This window comes from Hemitrygon akajei, chromosome 28 (assembly GCF_048418815.1).
Source record: "Hemitrygon akajei chromosome 28, sHemAka1.3, whole genome shotgun sequence".
Lineage (NCBI taxonomy): Eukaryota > Metazoa > Chordata > Chondrichthyes > Myliobatiformes > Dasyatidae > Hemitrygon > Hemitrygon akajei.
This window is the reverse complement of record NC_133151.1, coordinates 17012316-17029623: the sequence shown is the minus strand read 5'-3', so window position 1 is coordinate 17029623 and position 17308 is coordinate 17012316. Positions and strand designations below refer to the sequence as shown.

The 17308-nt window shown below is 51.8% G+C and overlaps 1 protein-coding gene across 4 annotated transcripts in view; it reads right to left on the bottom strand.

The window, feature by feature from the left end:
- Positions 1-17308, bottom strand: part of LOC140717720 (serine/threonine-protein kinase MARK2-like) — a 92775-nt gene that overhangs the window by 59927 nt on the left and 15540 nt on the right. For all 4 annotated transcript variants that reach the window (XM_073031399.1, XM_073031401.1, XM_073031402.1 and 1 more), the window contains exon 3: positions 715-763. In XM_073031399.1, coding sequence (XP_072887500.1) covers positions 715-763 — 49 coding nt within the window. The remainder of the gene's footprint in view (positions 1-714; positions 764-17308) is intronic.

The window sequence follows — 17308 nt, the reverse complement described above, 5'->3', positions numbered from 1 at the left end:
CTTCTCTCATTGGTGGGGGACGGGGGGGGGGCAAGAGAGAGCTTGTTGCCGGTTCTAGAGTGGGAGAGCTTGGAAAACAAAGTGACGCAGCAGACTTTTGCACCGTAATCAGCAAGTTGTTTGTCTTTGCTGGTCTCTCCTCCCGTTGCGAAAGGGGAACACCTCTCTGTCCCTTTATCGGGAGGGAGAGACAGCCTGTGGTGCGTCAAATTGCAGGGTGAACAAGAAGCTTTCGTTCTACTGCAGATCACGGCCTCTCTTGGGAGCTTTGCTACTGCCTGCTTGGTGGGTGGAGGGCGTGCACGCTCTTTTTTTGGCTGAAGTGGGGAGGGGGAGGGGGTTCTAGCATTTTTACCATCACTCATTCTGTGGGGCACCTCTGTTTTTGTGGATGTCTGTGAAGAACAAGAATTTCAGGTTGTGTATTAGATGCCTTCCCCGATATTAAACGAAACCGTTGAATTGGGCGGCACAGGATCTTTGGGAAAGAAGGGCATGTTGGCTGTATCTCTCAATAAAAACGATTAAAAGCAAAGTAATTTTACCCAGCACGGAGCAGACTCTCAGAGGTCAGAACCCAGGGAGCAGAGGGTTGCACACGTGCACACAAAGGGAGGGCAAACCCCGTACGTTCCACACTCCCGCCCCCCGACACGAACCCCTGAAAGCGCACGGGACGAGGAAAAGGGCTCAGTCGAAGAGGCGAGCTCTCACCTATGTTCGGATGATTGAGAATCTTCATTATTCGAACTTCACGGAACAACTGCAAGGGAATGAGAGAAATATGAAATAGAGTCACAGAACCACGGGGACTACAGTGAGAAGCAGGCCGCTCAGCCCATCTAGTCCGTAATGAACTGTTATCCGTCCTAGTCCCACCAACCCAGCACTGTAGCCCTTCCGTACCCGCCCCATCCACGTACCTATTTAAACTTCTGTTAAATGTTGAAATCAAACCCACATCCACCACTTCCACTGGCAGCTCGTTCCCTCTTTCACCCTTAACCCATGACTTCGAGTTCTAGTCTCACCCAACCTCAGCTTTGTATTTACCTCATCTACAGCCCTCATAATTTTAAATAGCTCCCCCATTCTCCGACACTCCGGGAAATAAAACCCTGAACCTATTCAACCTTTCCCAAGTCCTGGCACTGCCCACAGTCAACTTCTGGAAACACTACACCAACACTTATGTCCATGGGAGGTGCTGGTGTCTTAAGGTTTTAAAGATGAACTTTATTTGTCACACGTACATGGATTCATACAGTGAAAGGAGTCGTTTGCGTCAAATCAAGTCAGCAAAGATTGCACTGGGGGGGCAGCCCACAAGTGTTGCCCCACGTCCGGTGCCAACACGTAACAAGCCCACAGCTCATCGACCCCAAAGGTACAGCTTTAGGATGTCGGAGGTAACCGGAGCACCCGAAGAAAACTCACTCCTTACAGCCAGGGGCAGGAATCAAACCCCAATCTTACAGCGACTGCGTTAAGCACTATGCTGCCGCTACGAGGGGCAGCTTCTCCACCCACAGGGTGGTCTGTACGTGCCAGAGGGAGGCAGGTACAGTAACGACATTTCAAAGACACTTTGCCTCCAAGAGGACCCACCGCCCTGTCGTAGGGTTCGGAGGCTCGGGTGCCTCAGTGACCCGGAGAGCGACGTTGGCTGGAGTCAAGGCTTTGGCTCTAGGTGGGGTCACCCATGCCAAACAGGGTCAAAGGGCAGAGGTCAGACTAAGAGTGGTCCACCGGCCCTCCAGGGTCAGGACTAACGACCCTGACTGGTCAATCAAAACTGTTACAGAAACAGCAATGAAGAATCCTTCTACATCGGAGTGTGACGGTATTCCTGAGTCTCCACCCGGGACTTGCCTGACTGACAGTGGTGGAAACCGAGAGGAAGCTACTGACACGATGGAGGAAGCCCTGAACACCAACAGAGATGGAGGATCTTCATCGGTGCCCCAAACGTCAGCGGCATAACAGGCAGAAAGTAAAGGCACTTGGACAGGTATATGAACAGGAAATGCTTAGTGGTATTTGGGCCAAACGTGGGCAAAGGCCAGACTCACTTTCTGGGACTCTTCATGTCATGTTCTCGATATTTATTGCTTAGTCATTATTTGCTGTATTTCTGTATTTGCGGTCTGTCTTTTCCATGCGGGTTGTTTGCCTGAATCTCTTGTGTGTGCTGATTCTGCTGAGAAGGCCCACAAGGAAATAAATCTAAGGGTTGTGTGAAAGCAAATCAAAACCGCCGAGAGACTACGCCAGGGTAAACAACACTGTATGTCACACTTCCGAATACCGGTTTTCCAAATCGAAGGGGGTACGATCAATCCTTTATACAACTCCAACAAAGACGATTGATCTTAGCAATAAAAAAAGTACACCAAATTAGCGATATAGCGATCTCAGCAGTCAAGTCCTGACGAAGGGTCTCGGCCCGAAACGTCAACAGTGCTTCTCCTTACAGATTGCTGCCTGGCCTGCTGTGTTCCACCAGCATTTTGTGTGTGTGTGTTGTATAGCAATCTTAGCATTGAAATCAGCACAACTGAAGTTTCTAATTACTGTGGGAGGCGGCACGGAGGAGTAGTGGACAGCACAATGGTTTACAGTACAGGCGACCAGGGTTCAATTCCCGCCGATGCCTGTGAGTAGTTTGTACATTCTCTCCCCGTGACTGTGTGGGTTTCATCCAGGTGTTCCCGCAGTCCAAAAGACGGTAAGTTCATTGGCCGCTGTATACTGTCCTGTGATTAGGCTGGGGTTAAATTGGAGGGTTAGACTGCTGGGCGGCGTGACTCGAAGGGATGGAAAGGCCCGCTTTTCACAAATAAATCAATACGCATAATTAGCGGTCCAACTAAATTACCATTTGAACTAATGAAGTTGGGGTCAACAAAAAATACCATTCCACGTGGCTCACTCCCTCTGGCCAACAACCAGCTCAGGATCAGGTATTATTATCACCGTGAAATGTGTTAGCTTACTGGCAGTAGCAGTACAATACACGATAAATACAGAGAAATATAATTAAATGAACTACAGTCAGTATATTAAATAGTTAAATTAAAATAGTGCAAAGACAGAAATAATAGAGGTGAGGTAGTGTTCGTGGGTTCAATGTCCGTTTAGGAATCAGGTGGCAGAGGGGAAGAAGCTGTTCCTGAATCACTGAGTGTCTCTCTTCAGGCTAGAATCAACATCGTCTCAGGAAGCACCTGGACCCACTGCAATTTGCCTACCGGCACAACAGGTCTACCGCAGACGCGATCTCAATGGCTCTCCACGCAGCCTTGGATCACCTGGACGATGCCAATACCCGTATCAGGATGCAGTTTATTGACTATAGCTCAGCATTTAACGCCACCATTCCTACGGTCCTGATCGAAAAGCTACCGAACGTGGGCCTCTGTGCCTCCCTCTGCAACTGGATCCTCGACTTCCTAACCAGCAGACCGCAATCTGTGTCAATTGGAAATAACTTTCTTCGGGACAGCACTGCGGGCCGAAGGGCCTGTATTGTGCTGTAGGGTTTCTGTGTTCCCATCTCCACCTCGCTGACTGTCTGTGCCCAGCCCAAGTGCTGGTGATACAACCACTGTTGGCAGCATTTCAGATGGTGACGAGAGGGTGCAGAGGAGTGAACACACACCAGTCCTCATAGAGGGATCAGAAGTGGAGAGAGTGAGCAGTTTCAAGTTCCTGGCGATACAACCACTGTTGGCAGCATTTCAGATGGTGACGAGAGGGTGCAGAGGAGTGAACACACACCAGTCCTCGTAGAGGGATCAGAAGTGGAGAGAGTGAGCAGTTTCAAGTTCCTGGGTGTCAGTATCTGAGGATCTAACCTGGACCTAAAACATCAATAAAGAAGGCAAGACAGCGGATACATTTCATTATAAGTTTGAGGTGACTTGGTTCGTCAACTAAAGCGCCCAAAAATGTCTACAAATATACAGTGGAGAGCGTTCTGATTGGCTGCATCACTGTCTGGAATGGAGGGGGGGGAGGGGGTACTGGAAAAGATCAAAATAACTTGCGGAAACTTGTAAAATTAGTGAGCCCCTTCATGGGCACCATCCTCCATAGTTTCCAGGACACCTTCGAGGAGCGATGCCTCAAGAGGGCAGTGTCCCATCATTAAGGACCCCCCTCACCCAGGACATGCCCTCTTCACACTGTTACCGTCAGGCAGGAGGTACAGAAGACACACACTCAGCTTCTTCCCCTCCGCCATCTGATTTCTGAATGGACATTGATCCCATGAACATCACCTCACTACCTTTTTTGTTTCTGTCATTCTACACTAGTTATTTTAACTTAGTTGACATAAACACACTTACTGTAACTCACCTCAGTCTCTATATTTACCACTGTACTGCTGCTGTAAAGTTGACTAATTTTATTTCCGATGATATTAAACCTGATTCTGGACTTCCCTCCTGGTGGTAGAAAACGAGAAGCATCCCGGGTGGTGAGAGTCCTGAGTGATGGACACTACGGAGTTAATTCCGAGCGTCAATCAGTGACTGCACTCGTTTGCCTCCACCACGCCCCGACCCGCGGGACAGATTACCAGAATAAACGTCCCACAAACTATAATACAGACAGAAAATAGATACACAGCTCCAACAGGCTCACATACGCACACCAGTACGAGTTTACTTTGGACTCTGAAAACCAAAGGGACTAATATAGATGGGCTCCTTGGTTGGCACGGATCAGTTGGGCCAAATGGCCTGTAATCCCTTTTCTCCTCTTTTTTTTGAACCAGTTATCGGATACTGCCTGGACTGAGGAGCAGGTCTAACGAGAATAGATTGGGTGTGTGCCTCAAATCAGATCAGTGTAGAGTGAGGTGGGAGGCAGCCCGCAAACAGCGCCACGCCTCCAACGCCAACACAATATGCCACAGCTAACCCCCACCCGTACGTCTATGGGACGTGGGAGGAAAGTCACCGGGAGAATGTGTAAACACTTTAGACTCAGTGGCAGGAACTGAACCCCTAACTTACAGCAGGCGGCGTAATGACACTACACTACCTCACGCAGAGATTCGGATGCATAGACGGGCATCTCCCACAGCATGAATCCAGCGGGCCAAACGGCCTGTTTCCCTGCTGCGGGACTGACTCGAAACGAGCGGAGCGAGGGTTCGTCAGCACCACCATGCCCCATCCACTCCCCACACACGGCACAACCTCCGCGGTCAGCACTTTGCTGCTGACCCACGGCGCCCGTCCTGAGTCGGGCCAGACTGGGAGTCGCGGAGAAGGACCTGGCGCCGAGCCTTCCTAACACGTCCTCATTAGTGGCAGGACAAGGGTGCTATTTAGAGATTGATGACACCATCCCAAAATACACGTCTACTGTCCTGTCACAGCATTCCCTCGCTCTCTTCCTCTCTCTCCCTGTCCCCCTCTCAGCTGTACAAGCCTTTGGTGATGTCGCACTCAGTTCCGGTCATCCAGTGATAGGAAGGGTCTTTAAGGTGAGGGGGGGTGGCGGCAGAAAAGATTCGCCAAGATGTACGGGGACAGAAGGACGTGAGCGATAGAGGCTGAGGGGTGACGTTACAGAGATTTATAAAACCTCAAGGGGTATCGATATGGTGGATGGTGACAGTCTCTCCCCCCGGGTGAGAGGGAAAGAGTTTAAAGAGAAGCCAAAGAGCAGGATTTGCTCACCGAGGGTGGCGAGTGTGGAAGAACCTGCAGGCATGAAATCAGCATTTAAATGACGCTTGGGTACATGGATGGCAAAGGTGTAGAGGGATGAGGGCCAAGCACAAGAAAATGGGACTGACAACGGTTGGCATGGCGGTCAGCATGAAGAGTTTGGGCCGAAGGGCCTGCGTCCCTTCTGTAGAAATCTCCTGCCTCTTTCACCCGGGTTTTGGTGCTGACCTGGCTTCAGGACCTCCCGCGGGGAGTGAGTGGCAGAGGAGACAGGATGAAGGGGCAGAATAGCCTGTTCACTCGGCACCACGTGGCCCCCAGTTCAGACCGGAGCAAGGGAGAGTATTTAACAGCCTCAAACTCAGGAGTGAGAGTCAGAAAGCACTACAGAAACAGGCCCTTCGGCCCATCTAGTCCATGCCTAACTGTTACTCCGCCTGGCAGCTAGACATTGTCCTCCACACCCCCCCCCCACCCATGTACTCAACCCAACTTCTCTAAAATGTTGAAATGGAACCCACATCCACCACTTCCGCAGGCAGCTCGTTCCACACTCTCACCTCACTCTGGGTGAAGTAGTTCCCCCTTCAACTTTTCACCCTTCACCCTTAACCCATGACCTCTGGTTGCAGTCCCACCTGACCTCAGTGGAAAAAGCCTGTTTGCATTTACCCAATCTATCTATACCCCTCATCATTGTGCACGCCTCTATCAAATCTCTATTCCTCCTACACTCCGGGGGGTAAAGTCCTAACCTATTCAACCTTTCCCTAAAACTCAGCACGCGACCAGAAAAATCCTTGTCAATTTTCTCTGTACTCTTTTGATCTTTCCTGTAGCTCGGTGACCAGGACCGCACACAATACTCCAAATGAGGCCTCAGCCACACCAATATAGCACCCTAATTGCCAAACTCAATGCCGTGGTGGATCATCTCACCTCGCGACTAGAGTTTATTAGTGTCACACGGACACAGATACAGCGAAAACCTGCCCTGCACGCACTTCGTACGGATCAGGTCGTTACACAGTGCATCGAGGTAAAACACAGAATACAGTCTACCGGCCCCACAGACAGCGCAGTGCAGGTAAACAGTAAAGTGCCAGATCATACCGAGGGGGATTGTGAGAACGGGAGGGCATTTTATTGTACTGGGGGCGTACGAAAGGCCTGTCGCTTGCAATGGCTGCTGCTCGGTGTCAGTGAACACGAGAACGCAGTCCGTCCCGCTCTTATTCTCCTGTCCCCACAGACAAACTCCGGGCTTCGCTCACAATGGGGGGGGGGGGGGGGGGGGTAGAAACAGAAGCTAGGAGTGAGGAGAATCTACAATGGCTCCTACAGCTGGGCCAGGCACCGATCAGCGTACATCTGCTTTGGCGCTCGCTCCACCCAAGTGCCTTGAACCGAAGCAGCTGGATTATCAGAATCAGGTTTGTTATCACTGACACGTGTCGTAAAATATGTTGTTTTGTGGCATTAGTACAATACAAGGCTTAAAAATTACTACATCGCACACAATGTTACCGCCCAGTGCAGGCCCATCGGCCCACAATGTTGTGCTGACCCTTTAACCTACTCCAAAATCAATCTAACCCTTTCCTCCCATATGCCTGAGAGTTTCTTTAACGTCCCTAATGTATCCGCAAACACTCTCTCTGTGTAAGAAAACTACCTCTGACATCCCCCCCATACTTCCCTCTGATCACATTAAAATTATGCTCCCTCGAATTAGTTAATTCCACCCTGGGAAGAAAATCTCTGGCTGTCCATTCAATCTATGCCTCTTATTATCTTGTACCCCTTTATCAAGTCTCCTCTCATCCTCCTTCACTCCAGAGAAAAGCTCCAGCTCACTCAACCTCTCCTCATAAGACCTGCTCTCTAATCAGACAGCGTCTTGGTGAATCTCCTCTGCACCCTCTCTAATCCAGGCAGCGTCCCGGTGAATCTCCTCTGCACCCTCTCTAATCCAGGCAGCGTCCCGGTGAATCTCCTCTGCACCCTCTCTAATCCAGGCAGCGTCCTGGTGAATCCCCTCTGCACCCTCTCTAATCAGACAGCATCCTGGTGAATCTCCTCTGCACCCTCTCTAATCCAGGCAGCGTCCTGGTGAATCTCCTCTGCACCCTCTCTAATCCAGGCAGCATCCTGGTGAATCTCCTCTGCACCCTCTCTAATCCAGGCAGCGTCCTGGTGAATCTCCTCTGCACCCTCTCTAATCAGGCAGCATCCTGGTGAATCTCCTCTGTACCCTCTCTAATCCAGGCAGCATCCTGGTGAATCTCCTCTGCACCCTCTCTAATCCAGGCAGCATCCTGGTGAATCTCCTCTGCACCCTCTCTAATCCAGGCAGCGTCCCGGTGAATCTCCTCTGCACCCTCTCTAATCCAGGCAGCGTCCTGGTGAATCCCCTCTGCACCCTCTCTAATCCAGGCAGCATCCTGGTGAATCTCCTCTGCACCCTCTCTAATCCAGGCAGCGTCCTGGTGAATCTCCTCTGCACCCTCTCTAATCAGGCAGCATCCTGGTGAATCTCCTCTGCACCCTCTCTAATCCAGGCAGCGTCCTGGTGAATCTCCTCTGCACCCTCTCTAATCAGGCAGCATCCTGGTGAATCTCCTCTGCACCCTCTCTAATCCAGGCAGCATCCTGGTGAATCTCCTCTGCACCCTCTCTAATCCAGGCAGCGTCCTGGTGAATCTCCTCTGCACCCTCTCTAATCCAGGCAGCGTCCTGGTGAATCTCCTCTGCACCCTCTCTAATCCAGGCAGCATCCTGGTGAATCTCCTCTGCACCCTCTCTAATCCAGGCAGCATCCTGGTGAATCTCCTCTGCACCCTCTCTAATCAGGCAGCGTCCTGGTGAATCTCCTCTGCACCCTCTCTAATCAGGCAGCATCCTGGTAAATCTCCTCTGCACCCTCTCTAATCCAGGCAGCATCCTGGTGAATCTCCTCTGCACCCTCTCTAATCCAGGCAGCATCCTGGTGAATCTCCTCTGCATCCTCTCTAATCCAGGCAGCATCCTGATGAATCTCCTCTGCACCCTCTCTAATCCAGACAGCATCCTGATGAATCTCCTCTGCACTCTCTCTAATCTAGGCAGCATCCTGATGAATCTCCTCTGCACCCTCTCTAATCCAGGCAGCATCCTGGTGAATCTCCTCTGCACCCTCTCTAATCAGGCAGCATCCTGGTAAATCTCCTCTGCACCCTCTCTAATCCAGGCAGCATCCTGGTGAATCTCCTCTGCACCCTCTCTAATCCAGACAGCATACTGGTAAATCTCCTCTGCACCCTCTCTAATCCAGGCAGCATCCTGGTGAATCTCCTCTGCACCTTCTCTAACCCAGGCAGCAGGCTGGTGAATCTCCTCTGCACCCTCTCTAATCCAGGCAGTGTCCTGGTGAATCTCCTCTGCACCCTCTCTAACCCAGGCTGAATCCTGGTGAATCTCCTCTGCACCCTCTCTAATCCAGGCTGAATCCTGGTGAATCTCCTCTGCAGCCTCTCTAATCCAGGCAGCGTCCTGGTGAATCTCCTCTGCACCCTCTCTAATCCAGGCAGCATGCTGGTGAATCTCCTCTGCACCCTCTCTAATCCAGGCAGCATCCTGGTGAATCTCCTCTGCACCCTCTCTAATCCAGGCAGTGTCCTGGTGAATCTCCTCTGCACCCTCTCTAATCCAGGCAGCATCCTGGTGAATCTCCTCTGCACCCTCTCTAATCCAGGCAGCGTCCTGGTGAATCTCCTCCGCACCCTCTCTAATCCAGGCAGCATCCCGGTGAATCTCCTCTGCACCCTCTCTAATCCAGGCAGCATCCTGGTGAATCTCCTCTGCACCCTCTCTAATCCAGGCAGCGTCCTGGTGAATCTCCTCTGCACCCTCTCTAATCCAGGCAGCGTCCTGGTGAATCTCCTCTGCACCCTCTCTAATCCAGGCAGCATCCTGGTGAATCTCCTCTGCACCCTCTCTAATCCAGGCAGTGTCCTGGTGAATCTCCTCTGCACCCTCTCTAATCCAGGCAGCGTCCTGGTGTATCTCCTCTTCACCCTCTCTAATCCAGGCAGCATCCTGGTGAATCTCCTCTGCACCCTCTCTAATCCAGGCAGCGTCCTGGTGAATCTCCTCCGCACCCTCTCTAATCCAGGCAGCATCCCGGTGAATCTCCTCTGCACCCTCTCTAATCCAGGCAGCGTCCTGGTGAATCTCCTCTGCACCCTCTCTAATCCAGGCTGAATCCTGGTGAATCTCCTCTGCACCCTCTCTAATCCAGGCAGCGTCCTGGTGAATCTCCTCTGCACCCTCTCTAATCCAGGCTGAATCCTGGTGAATCTCCTCTGCACCCTCTCTAAAGCTTCCACATCCTTCCGATAATGAGGCGACCAGAACTGAACACGATACTCCCAATGTGGTCTAATCAGAGTTTATCGAGCTGCAACATTACCTCACACTCTTAAACACCCCGACTAAAAGGCCAACATAACCACCCTATCAACTTGCGTGGCAACTTTGAGAGGTTTATGACTGTGCAGCCCATGAGCCCTCTGCTCCTCCACACTCTGAAGAATCCTGTCATTAACTTTTTGTATTCTGCCTTCAAATTCGACTTTCCAAAGTGGGTTGAACTCCATCTGCCTCTTCTCAGCCCAGCTCTGCATCCTGTCAGTGTCCCGTTGCAACCTACGGCAACCTTCCACACCGTCCACACCTCCGCCAACCTTTGTGTCGTCTGCAAACTTTCGAACCCATATTAAAGGATGTTACTGATCTCGAGGCTGTAAGCACCCTGAGCACTTCCTGAATTTTCAAGGAAATGCACAGAAGCATTTTCACAAACAAACTGGCAGGAAATGAGACGGACATTAAACAACTCAAATTAAGTAATTAGCCCGAGTCCAGAGAGGGGAAAGATAAACAGTGAGGGAGATAATGACAGAAAGGAGACAACAGACGACAAATCGGGAAACCGTGACCAGTGGGGAGTTTTGAGTTCAACTGTCATTCAACCATACAGATGAATACAGCCAAAAGAAACAGTGTTACTCCGGGGCCAAGATGAATATCACATTACCAACAATCACACACAGCACAAGGCACAAAGAAATAGAAAAACAGTCACAACCAGAAAGTAAGATGGCCCAGGCCCTTGAGTGTCATGGCCTGTAGACTGATGGTGCATCGATGTTGTCTGGAGCCACATCTCCACACAAACAAGTACGTAGCAGTTCCTCATCTCGTGCTGGTCAGCCCCAGACAGAAGAAATCCAGCTCATCTTAAGACCATAAGATATAGGAGCAGAATCAGGCCATTTGGCCCATCAGATCTGCTCCGCCATTTCATCATGGCTGATCCATTTTACCTCTCAGCCCCCAATCTCCTGCCTTCTCCCTGTATCCCTTCATGCCCTGACCAATCAAGAATCTATCAAGCTCTGCCTTAATTATACCCAACAACTTGGCCTCCACAACCCCCGTATCAACTAACTCCACATATTCACCACTCTCCAGATAAAGAAATTCCTCCTCATCTCCACTCTAAAAGGACGCCCCTCTACTCTGAGGCTGTGTCCTCTGGTCTGAGACTCTCCGACCACAGAAAACATCTTATCCACATCCACTCTACTGAGGCCTTTCACCGTTCGATCGGTTTCAGTGAGGTCCCCCTCATTCTTCTGAATTCCAGTGAGGAGGCCCAGAGCCATCGAACACTCATCATCCACCGAGCGAACGCAGGAGCGGAGCACTGACGGGGGGGTGGCCAAACCCCAGTCCAGCCTGCTCCCTCCCACAGCGCCACCGGGAACTTCTCCCCTGGTCAGCACGAGGGCCTGGTCCTGCCGTTGGGTCACACTGCTGAACCAGTGAACAGGGCTTGCTGTATTCTACATTATCGATGCCCGACGGGGGCAGCACAAGAAAAACGTCCCAGACAATCGCGTTCACAGCTGTCAGACCGACTCTGAAGCTTTCCACCGCGATGAGCTGAGCTGCCGACAGAGGCCGGTGGCTACAGACCAGTCCATCGCAGGCAAAGGCCTCCCCAGCACGGAGCTCATTGCAGGCACCAGACAGTGTGCCTGGGGAGCAGGCCATCACAAGTTCCAGGTAGGAGAGGGGCTCCTCACTGCTGGAGGCTATGGGGGAGGCACCTCATTGTCAGGTTTTCCCCAATACAGAAGATTCAAACTTTTTTTTTTAATATGAAGAGATCAGTTGTATTTGTCACACGTACATGGAAACAACGACCGACTCAGTACGGGGACGAGCTGGGGGCAGCCACAAGTATCACTATGTTTCCATAAGACCACAGCACGATAAGGCACAGGAACAGAATCAGACCATCTGGCCCACTGAGTCTGCTCCGCCATTCAATCATGGCCGATCCTTTTTGTCTACCTCCACGTTCACAACTCACTAACCCTAACCCTACGTCTTTGGGGCGTGGGAGGAAACCCACACGTGCTACCAAGGCCAGAAGTTGGGATGACTGGTTCTGCTTGGAGCTGCTTAACAAACGAAGCAAGACGTACCCACAGCCAGCAGCGGACTCAGAGGCTGCTGATGCTGTAAAGCTTTCGCACTAGCCACGACGCCAACACTGCCACTCTAAGGCGGGCATATGGGTATAAAACAAAATCGCGGGGTATGGGCTGCAGTTCCTTAAGGTCGTTGTGGCCGGGGGTGGTAATGGGGACAAGCCCCCACTACCTATGAAAAGCTCCCAATGCTGCGTGTCTCAAGTAGGTTTTGACAGCCAAGTCCGGCTCCTGGCCTTCGGGTGTGGCTTAGCTACTAAGCCCGGCGGAACAGTTTCTACTAACAGAATGGGCAAAGGCGGGTTACTGGCACCTTAAAACCAGTCACTTCAGGCAAATGGGGCCCGGCAGCCGTGGTTGGGCAGCTCACCTAGGAGAAGGAAATCTGAGCTCTCAAAGCTCCGTTGCCTTGCGGGGTTGGGACAGGGAGTAAATCCCTGGAAAAACTCCGGAACTGGAGTCCCCGAGGCAGTCCTACGCTGAGTTCAACACGGGCTGGCAGCTCCCGCGATGCCACTGGTGTCAAACTGTATCGGTCTCTCAATTCCTTTGGGTTCATCGGATGCGTGGGAAGCGGGATTCTGCTACAGGGCCACAGCTCGCTCTCCATATCGTACTGCCCCGGTTTGTGTATCGAGACATCTGTAGCTGACCCTGACCGACAGAGGTCTCAGCAGGAGGGGCTCAGATTGATGGTGGAGTGGATTTTACTGTGGGACAAAGGTCCCCAGCTGTGCTGAACTGTCCTACATTTGAAACGTATCGACCTTTCTCCAGGTCTATCTTGTTTAGTCCGGTTTTAATCCCTCGCAGAGCCAGGTCTGGCGGGTGGAACGTAACATTGACATTCGGTGACTCGCCCAGTCTTCAGCACGGACTCACCCCGCTGCGGAGCGCAGCCTTCCCATTCGCCCCGGACAAATGCCGCCGCCTCAGGTTTCAATCTCACTTCAGGAATATCCAGTCTTGCCGGAGTGCAGGAACCCGCTCTCCCATTGTTCCCCAGGACCTCTTCACGAAAGCAGCCAGGGCAGGTATTGGGTAGCATTCCGAGCTCCCCCCCCCCGCCCCCACAATGCCCCAGGGGAGGGGTTGGGTTTGAAAGCTGACACTGATCCCTTGGCGACTGGGGAGAAGCTTCGGGCTCGCCTGCTGTTTTAGTCTTTTGTCATATAACGCTCTGAACTGATTCTTAAACAGCCAATAGAGAGAAACTCGATGTGGCAGTTAGCACGATCGCTTTACAGTGGCCACAATAGCCCATCGGGGCTCAATCCCACCGCTGCCTGGGAGCAGTTAGTCCGCTCTCCCTGTGACCACTTGGGTTTCCTCCGGGTGCTCTGCTTTCCTCCCACAGTCCAAAGATGTACAGGTTAGGGTCAGTCAGTTGTGGGCAGGCTATGGAAGAGTGGCGGGTTGCTCTTAGCACAATCACCGCTGGTTTGATTTGACTCAAATCACGCTTTTCGCTCTAGTTTCGATGTACATGTGACAAATAAAGCCAATCTTTTCTCTTTCCACTTTTGGGCCATGCCATTGCCTTGGGCAGGAGGTACAGGAGCCTGAAGTCCCACGGCACCCAGTCTGGGAACTTCCCTTCCATTTGACTGTTCGGTTCTGTAACACAACCCTAAACCCCACCTCAGTACGACAACACTTCGCACTAAAAGGGCCATTTTTTTTGTTCTACTTGGATTTTCTTGCAAAAATTGTTTAACGTGTTCTGAAAAACTAATAAAAAAAATAAAATAAAATTGTTTAACGTAATGTACATTTTTCCTCTGAATACGGTGTATCTGACGCTCCGTGCCTGCGATGCTGATGTAAGCAAGTTTCTCATTGCACCTGTATACACAGGGACTCGTGCAGATGACAACAAACTAGACTTTGACTTCTCCAGAGAGAATGTATTTGCTCCATATCCCTGCTGTTCAGAAGCTGATGACGATTTGCCACTTTAACATTTAGAAAACATTTGGGCAGGTAAATGGATGGCAAAGACTCAGTGGGGATGTGGGCCAAGCGCAGGCAAACTGGACTGGCTCAGATCAGCACCTGGGCCAGCAGGGATGAGTTGGGCCAAAGGGCCTGTTTCCATGATGATATGAACGCACATTGACAGAGCAAGTCAAACATAATAGAGTACAGTACAGGAACAGGCCATTCGGCCCACAATACTGTGCAAACCAGCTAAAAAGTAAATTTAAAAATATACTCCTCCCTACACCATGTCCATATCCCTCCATCTTCCTCACATCCATGTGCCTATCCAAACGGCTCTTAAAAGCCTCTAATGTATTTGCCTCCACCACCACACCAGGCATCCACCACTCTCTGAGTAAAAAAACCCCTCACATACCCCTTGAACCTACCCCCCTCACCTCGATGCATGACCTCTATTAGACATTTCCACCCCGGGAAACAGATACTCCCTGTCTACGCCTCTCATAATCTTATAAACCTCGATCTGATCTGCCCTCAGCCTCCGACACTCCAGAGAAAACAACACAAGTTTGTCCAGCCTCTCATGATAGCACACGCCCTCTAAACCAGACAGCATCGGGGTGAACCTCTTCTGCCCCCTCTCCAAAGCCTCGACATCCTTCCTATAGTGGGGAGACCAGAAACCACAATAGTCTCAGCTATTTTAAGATGAGGACAGATCGGACAAACAAGATGCCTAGAGACTTCTCTTTCTTCTGAGAGCCCGGCGAGACGCAGACGTTAGGAAAGCTATGGTGAGGTTGTTGGCACTTGGAGAGCTTGGCCACATGCCAAGAGGAAGGTAATCACTGGGTGCGCAGACACACACAAGTGCATCAGCCTCGGTGAAAGAGCAGCAAACAGGTGCTGCCGGGGAAATAGTTCATGATAAACACCAGCGATTCTGCAGGTCCGGGGCAACGCACACACAAAGCAATGGAGATGCTCAGCACGTCACGCCACATCTATGGAAATGAATAAAGAGTTGGGCCAAGACCCTTCATCAGGAAAGGATAGGAAGGGGGAAGGAGTCAGAATAAGAGGGTCGGGGAGGGGAAGGAGGACTAGCTGGCAGGTGATAGGTGAGACCAGGTGAGGGGGAAGGTGGGTGGGTGGGAGAGGGGGGATGAAGTGTGACACTGGGAGGTGATGGGTGAGACCAGGTGAGGGGGAAGGTGGGTGGGTGGGGAGAGGGGGATGAAGTGTGACACTGGGAGGTGATAGGTGAGACCAGGTGAGGGGGAAGGTGGGTGGGTGGGGGAGAAGGGGATGAAGTGAGACACTGGGAGGTGATAGGTGAGACCAGGTGAGGGGGAAGGTGGGTGGGTGGGGGAGAAGGGGATGAAGTGAGACACTGGGAGGTGATAGGTGAGACCAGGTGAGGGGGAAGGTGGGTGGGTGGGGGAGAGGGGAGATGAAGTGAGACACTGGGAGGTGATGGGTGAGACCAGGTGAGGGGGAAGGTGGGTGGGTGGGGAGAGGGGGGATGAAGTGAGACACTGGGAGGTGATGGGTGAGACCAGGTGAGGGGGAAGGTGGGTGGGTGGGGGAGAAGGGGATGAAGTGAGACACTGGGAGGTGATAGGTGAGACCAGGTGAGGGGGAAGGTGGGTGGGTGGGGGAGAGGGGGGATGAAGTGAGACACTGGGAGGTGATGGGTGAGACCAGGTGAGGGGGAAGGTGGGTGGGTGGTGGAGAGGGGGGATGAAGTGAGACACTGGGAGGTGATAGGTGAGACCAGGTGAGGGGGAAGGTGGGTGGGTGGGGGAGAGGGGGATGAAGTGAGACTGGGAGGTGAGAGGTGAGGGGTAGGTAGATAGGTGAGAGAGGAAAGGGGTGAAGTAAGAGCTGAAGGAGAAGGAATCTGATAGGAGAGGACAGTGAACCATGGGAGAAAGGGAAGGGGCAGGGGAACCAAAGGGAGGTGATAATCCGATGGGAGGGGGACCACAGATTGGGGGATGGAAAAAGCGAGAAGGGGGAGGGGGGTGAGAAATTTATCTTCACCCCATCAGGTTGGAGGCTACCCACAAGGAATATGAGGTGTTTCTCCTCCAAGCTAAGAGTGGCATCATTATGGCACCAGAGGCCGTGGACTGAGATGTCGGAGTCGAAGTGAAACTGAAAAAAGCCAGGGTGCTCGACGAAGCGGCTGCCCCAGTACAGGGGAGGCCGCACGGGGAGCAGCGGATGCTTGGCATCCCTCCCCAGCACTGAGCGCATCTACACAGAGCACTGTCGCAGGAAAGCAGCTCCCAACGTCAGGCCCTGCTCTCCCTTCTCTATTTCAGCACCACTAATCGAGCTCAACCTCAGGATCAGAATGAGGTTTAATTACACATTTTTAATAAGGAATTGCCCCGTACTGCCACAAAACAACAGATTTCACAGCACGCTGATTCACTATCAGCCCCAACATCGGAGAGTGATGCAGAGTTTCGACCTGACACGTCCACAGTTCCTTCTCCCCACGCCCCCCGCCTGCTGAGTTTCTGAGATACAGCGTGGAATAGGCCCTTCGAACCGCAGCGCTCAGCAACCTGGCCTAATAACGGGTCAATTTACATTGACCACCTGGTACGTCCAGGTGGTCTAAAGCCCTGTGGAGAGCCACTGAGATTGCGTCTGCCATTGACCTATTGTGGCGATAGGCAAATTGCAATGGGTCCAGGTCCTTGCTGAGGCAGGAGTTCAGTCTAGTCAGGACCAACCTCTCAAAGCATTCATCACTGTCAATGTGAGTGCTACCGGGCGATAGTCATTAAGGCAGCCCACACTATTCTTCTTAGGCACTGGTATAATTGTTGCCTTTTTGAAGCAAGTGGGAACTTCCGCCCATAGCAGTGAGAGGTTGAAAATGTCCTTGAATACTAGCACCGGTTGGTTGTCAGAGCCTTACCAGGTACTCCATAGGGACTTTCTGCCTTGCGAGGGTTCACTCTCTTTAATGACAGCCTAAAATCGGCCTCTGAGACAGTGATCACAGGGTCATCAGGTGCAGCAGGGATCCTCACAGCTGTAGTTGAGTTCTCCCTTTCAAAGTGGGCACAGAAGGCGTTGAGTTCGTCTGGTAGTGAAGCATCGCTGCCATTCATG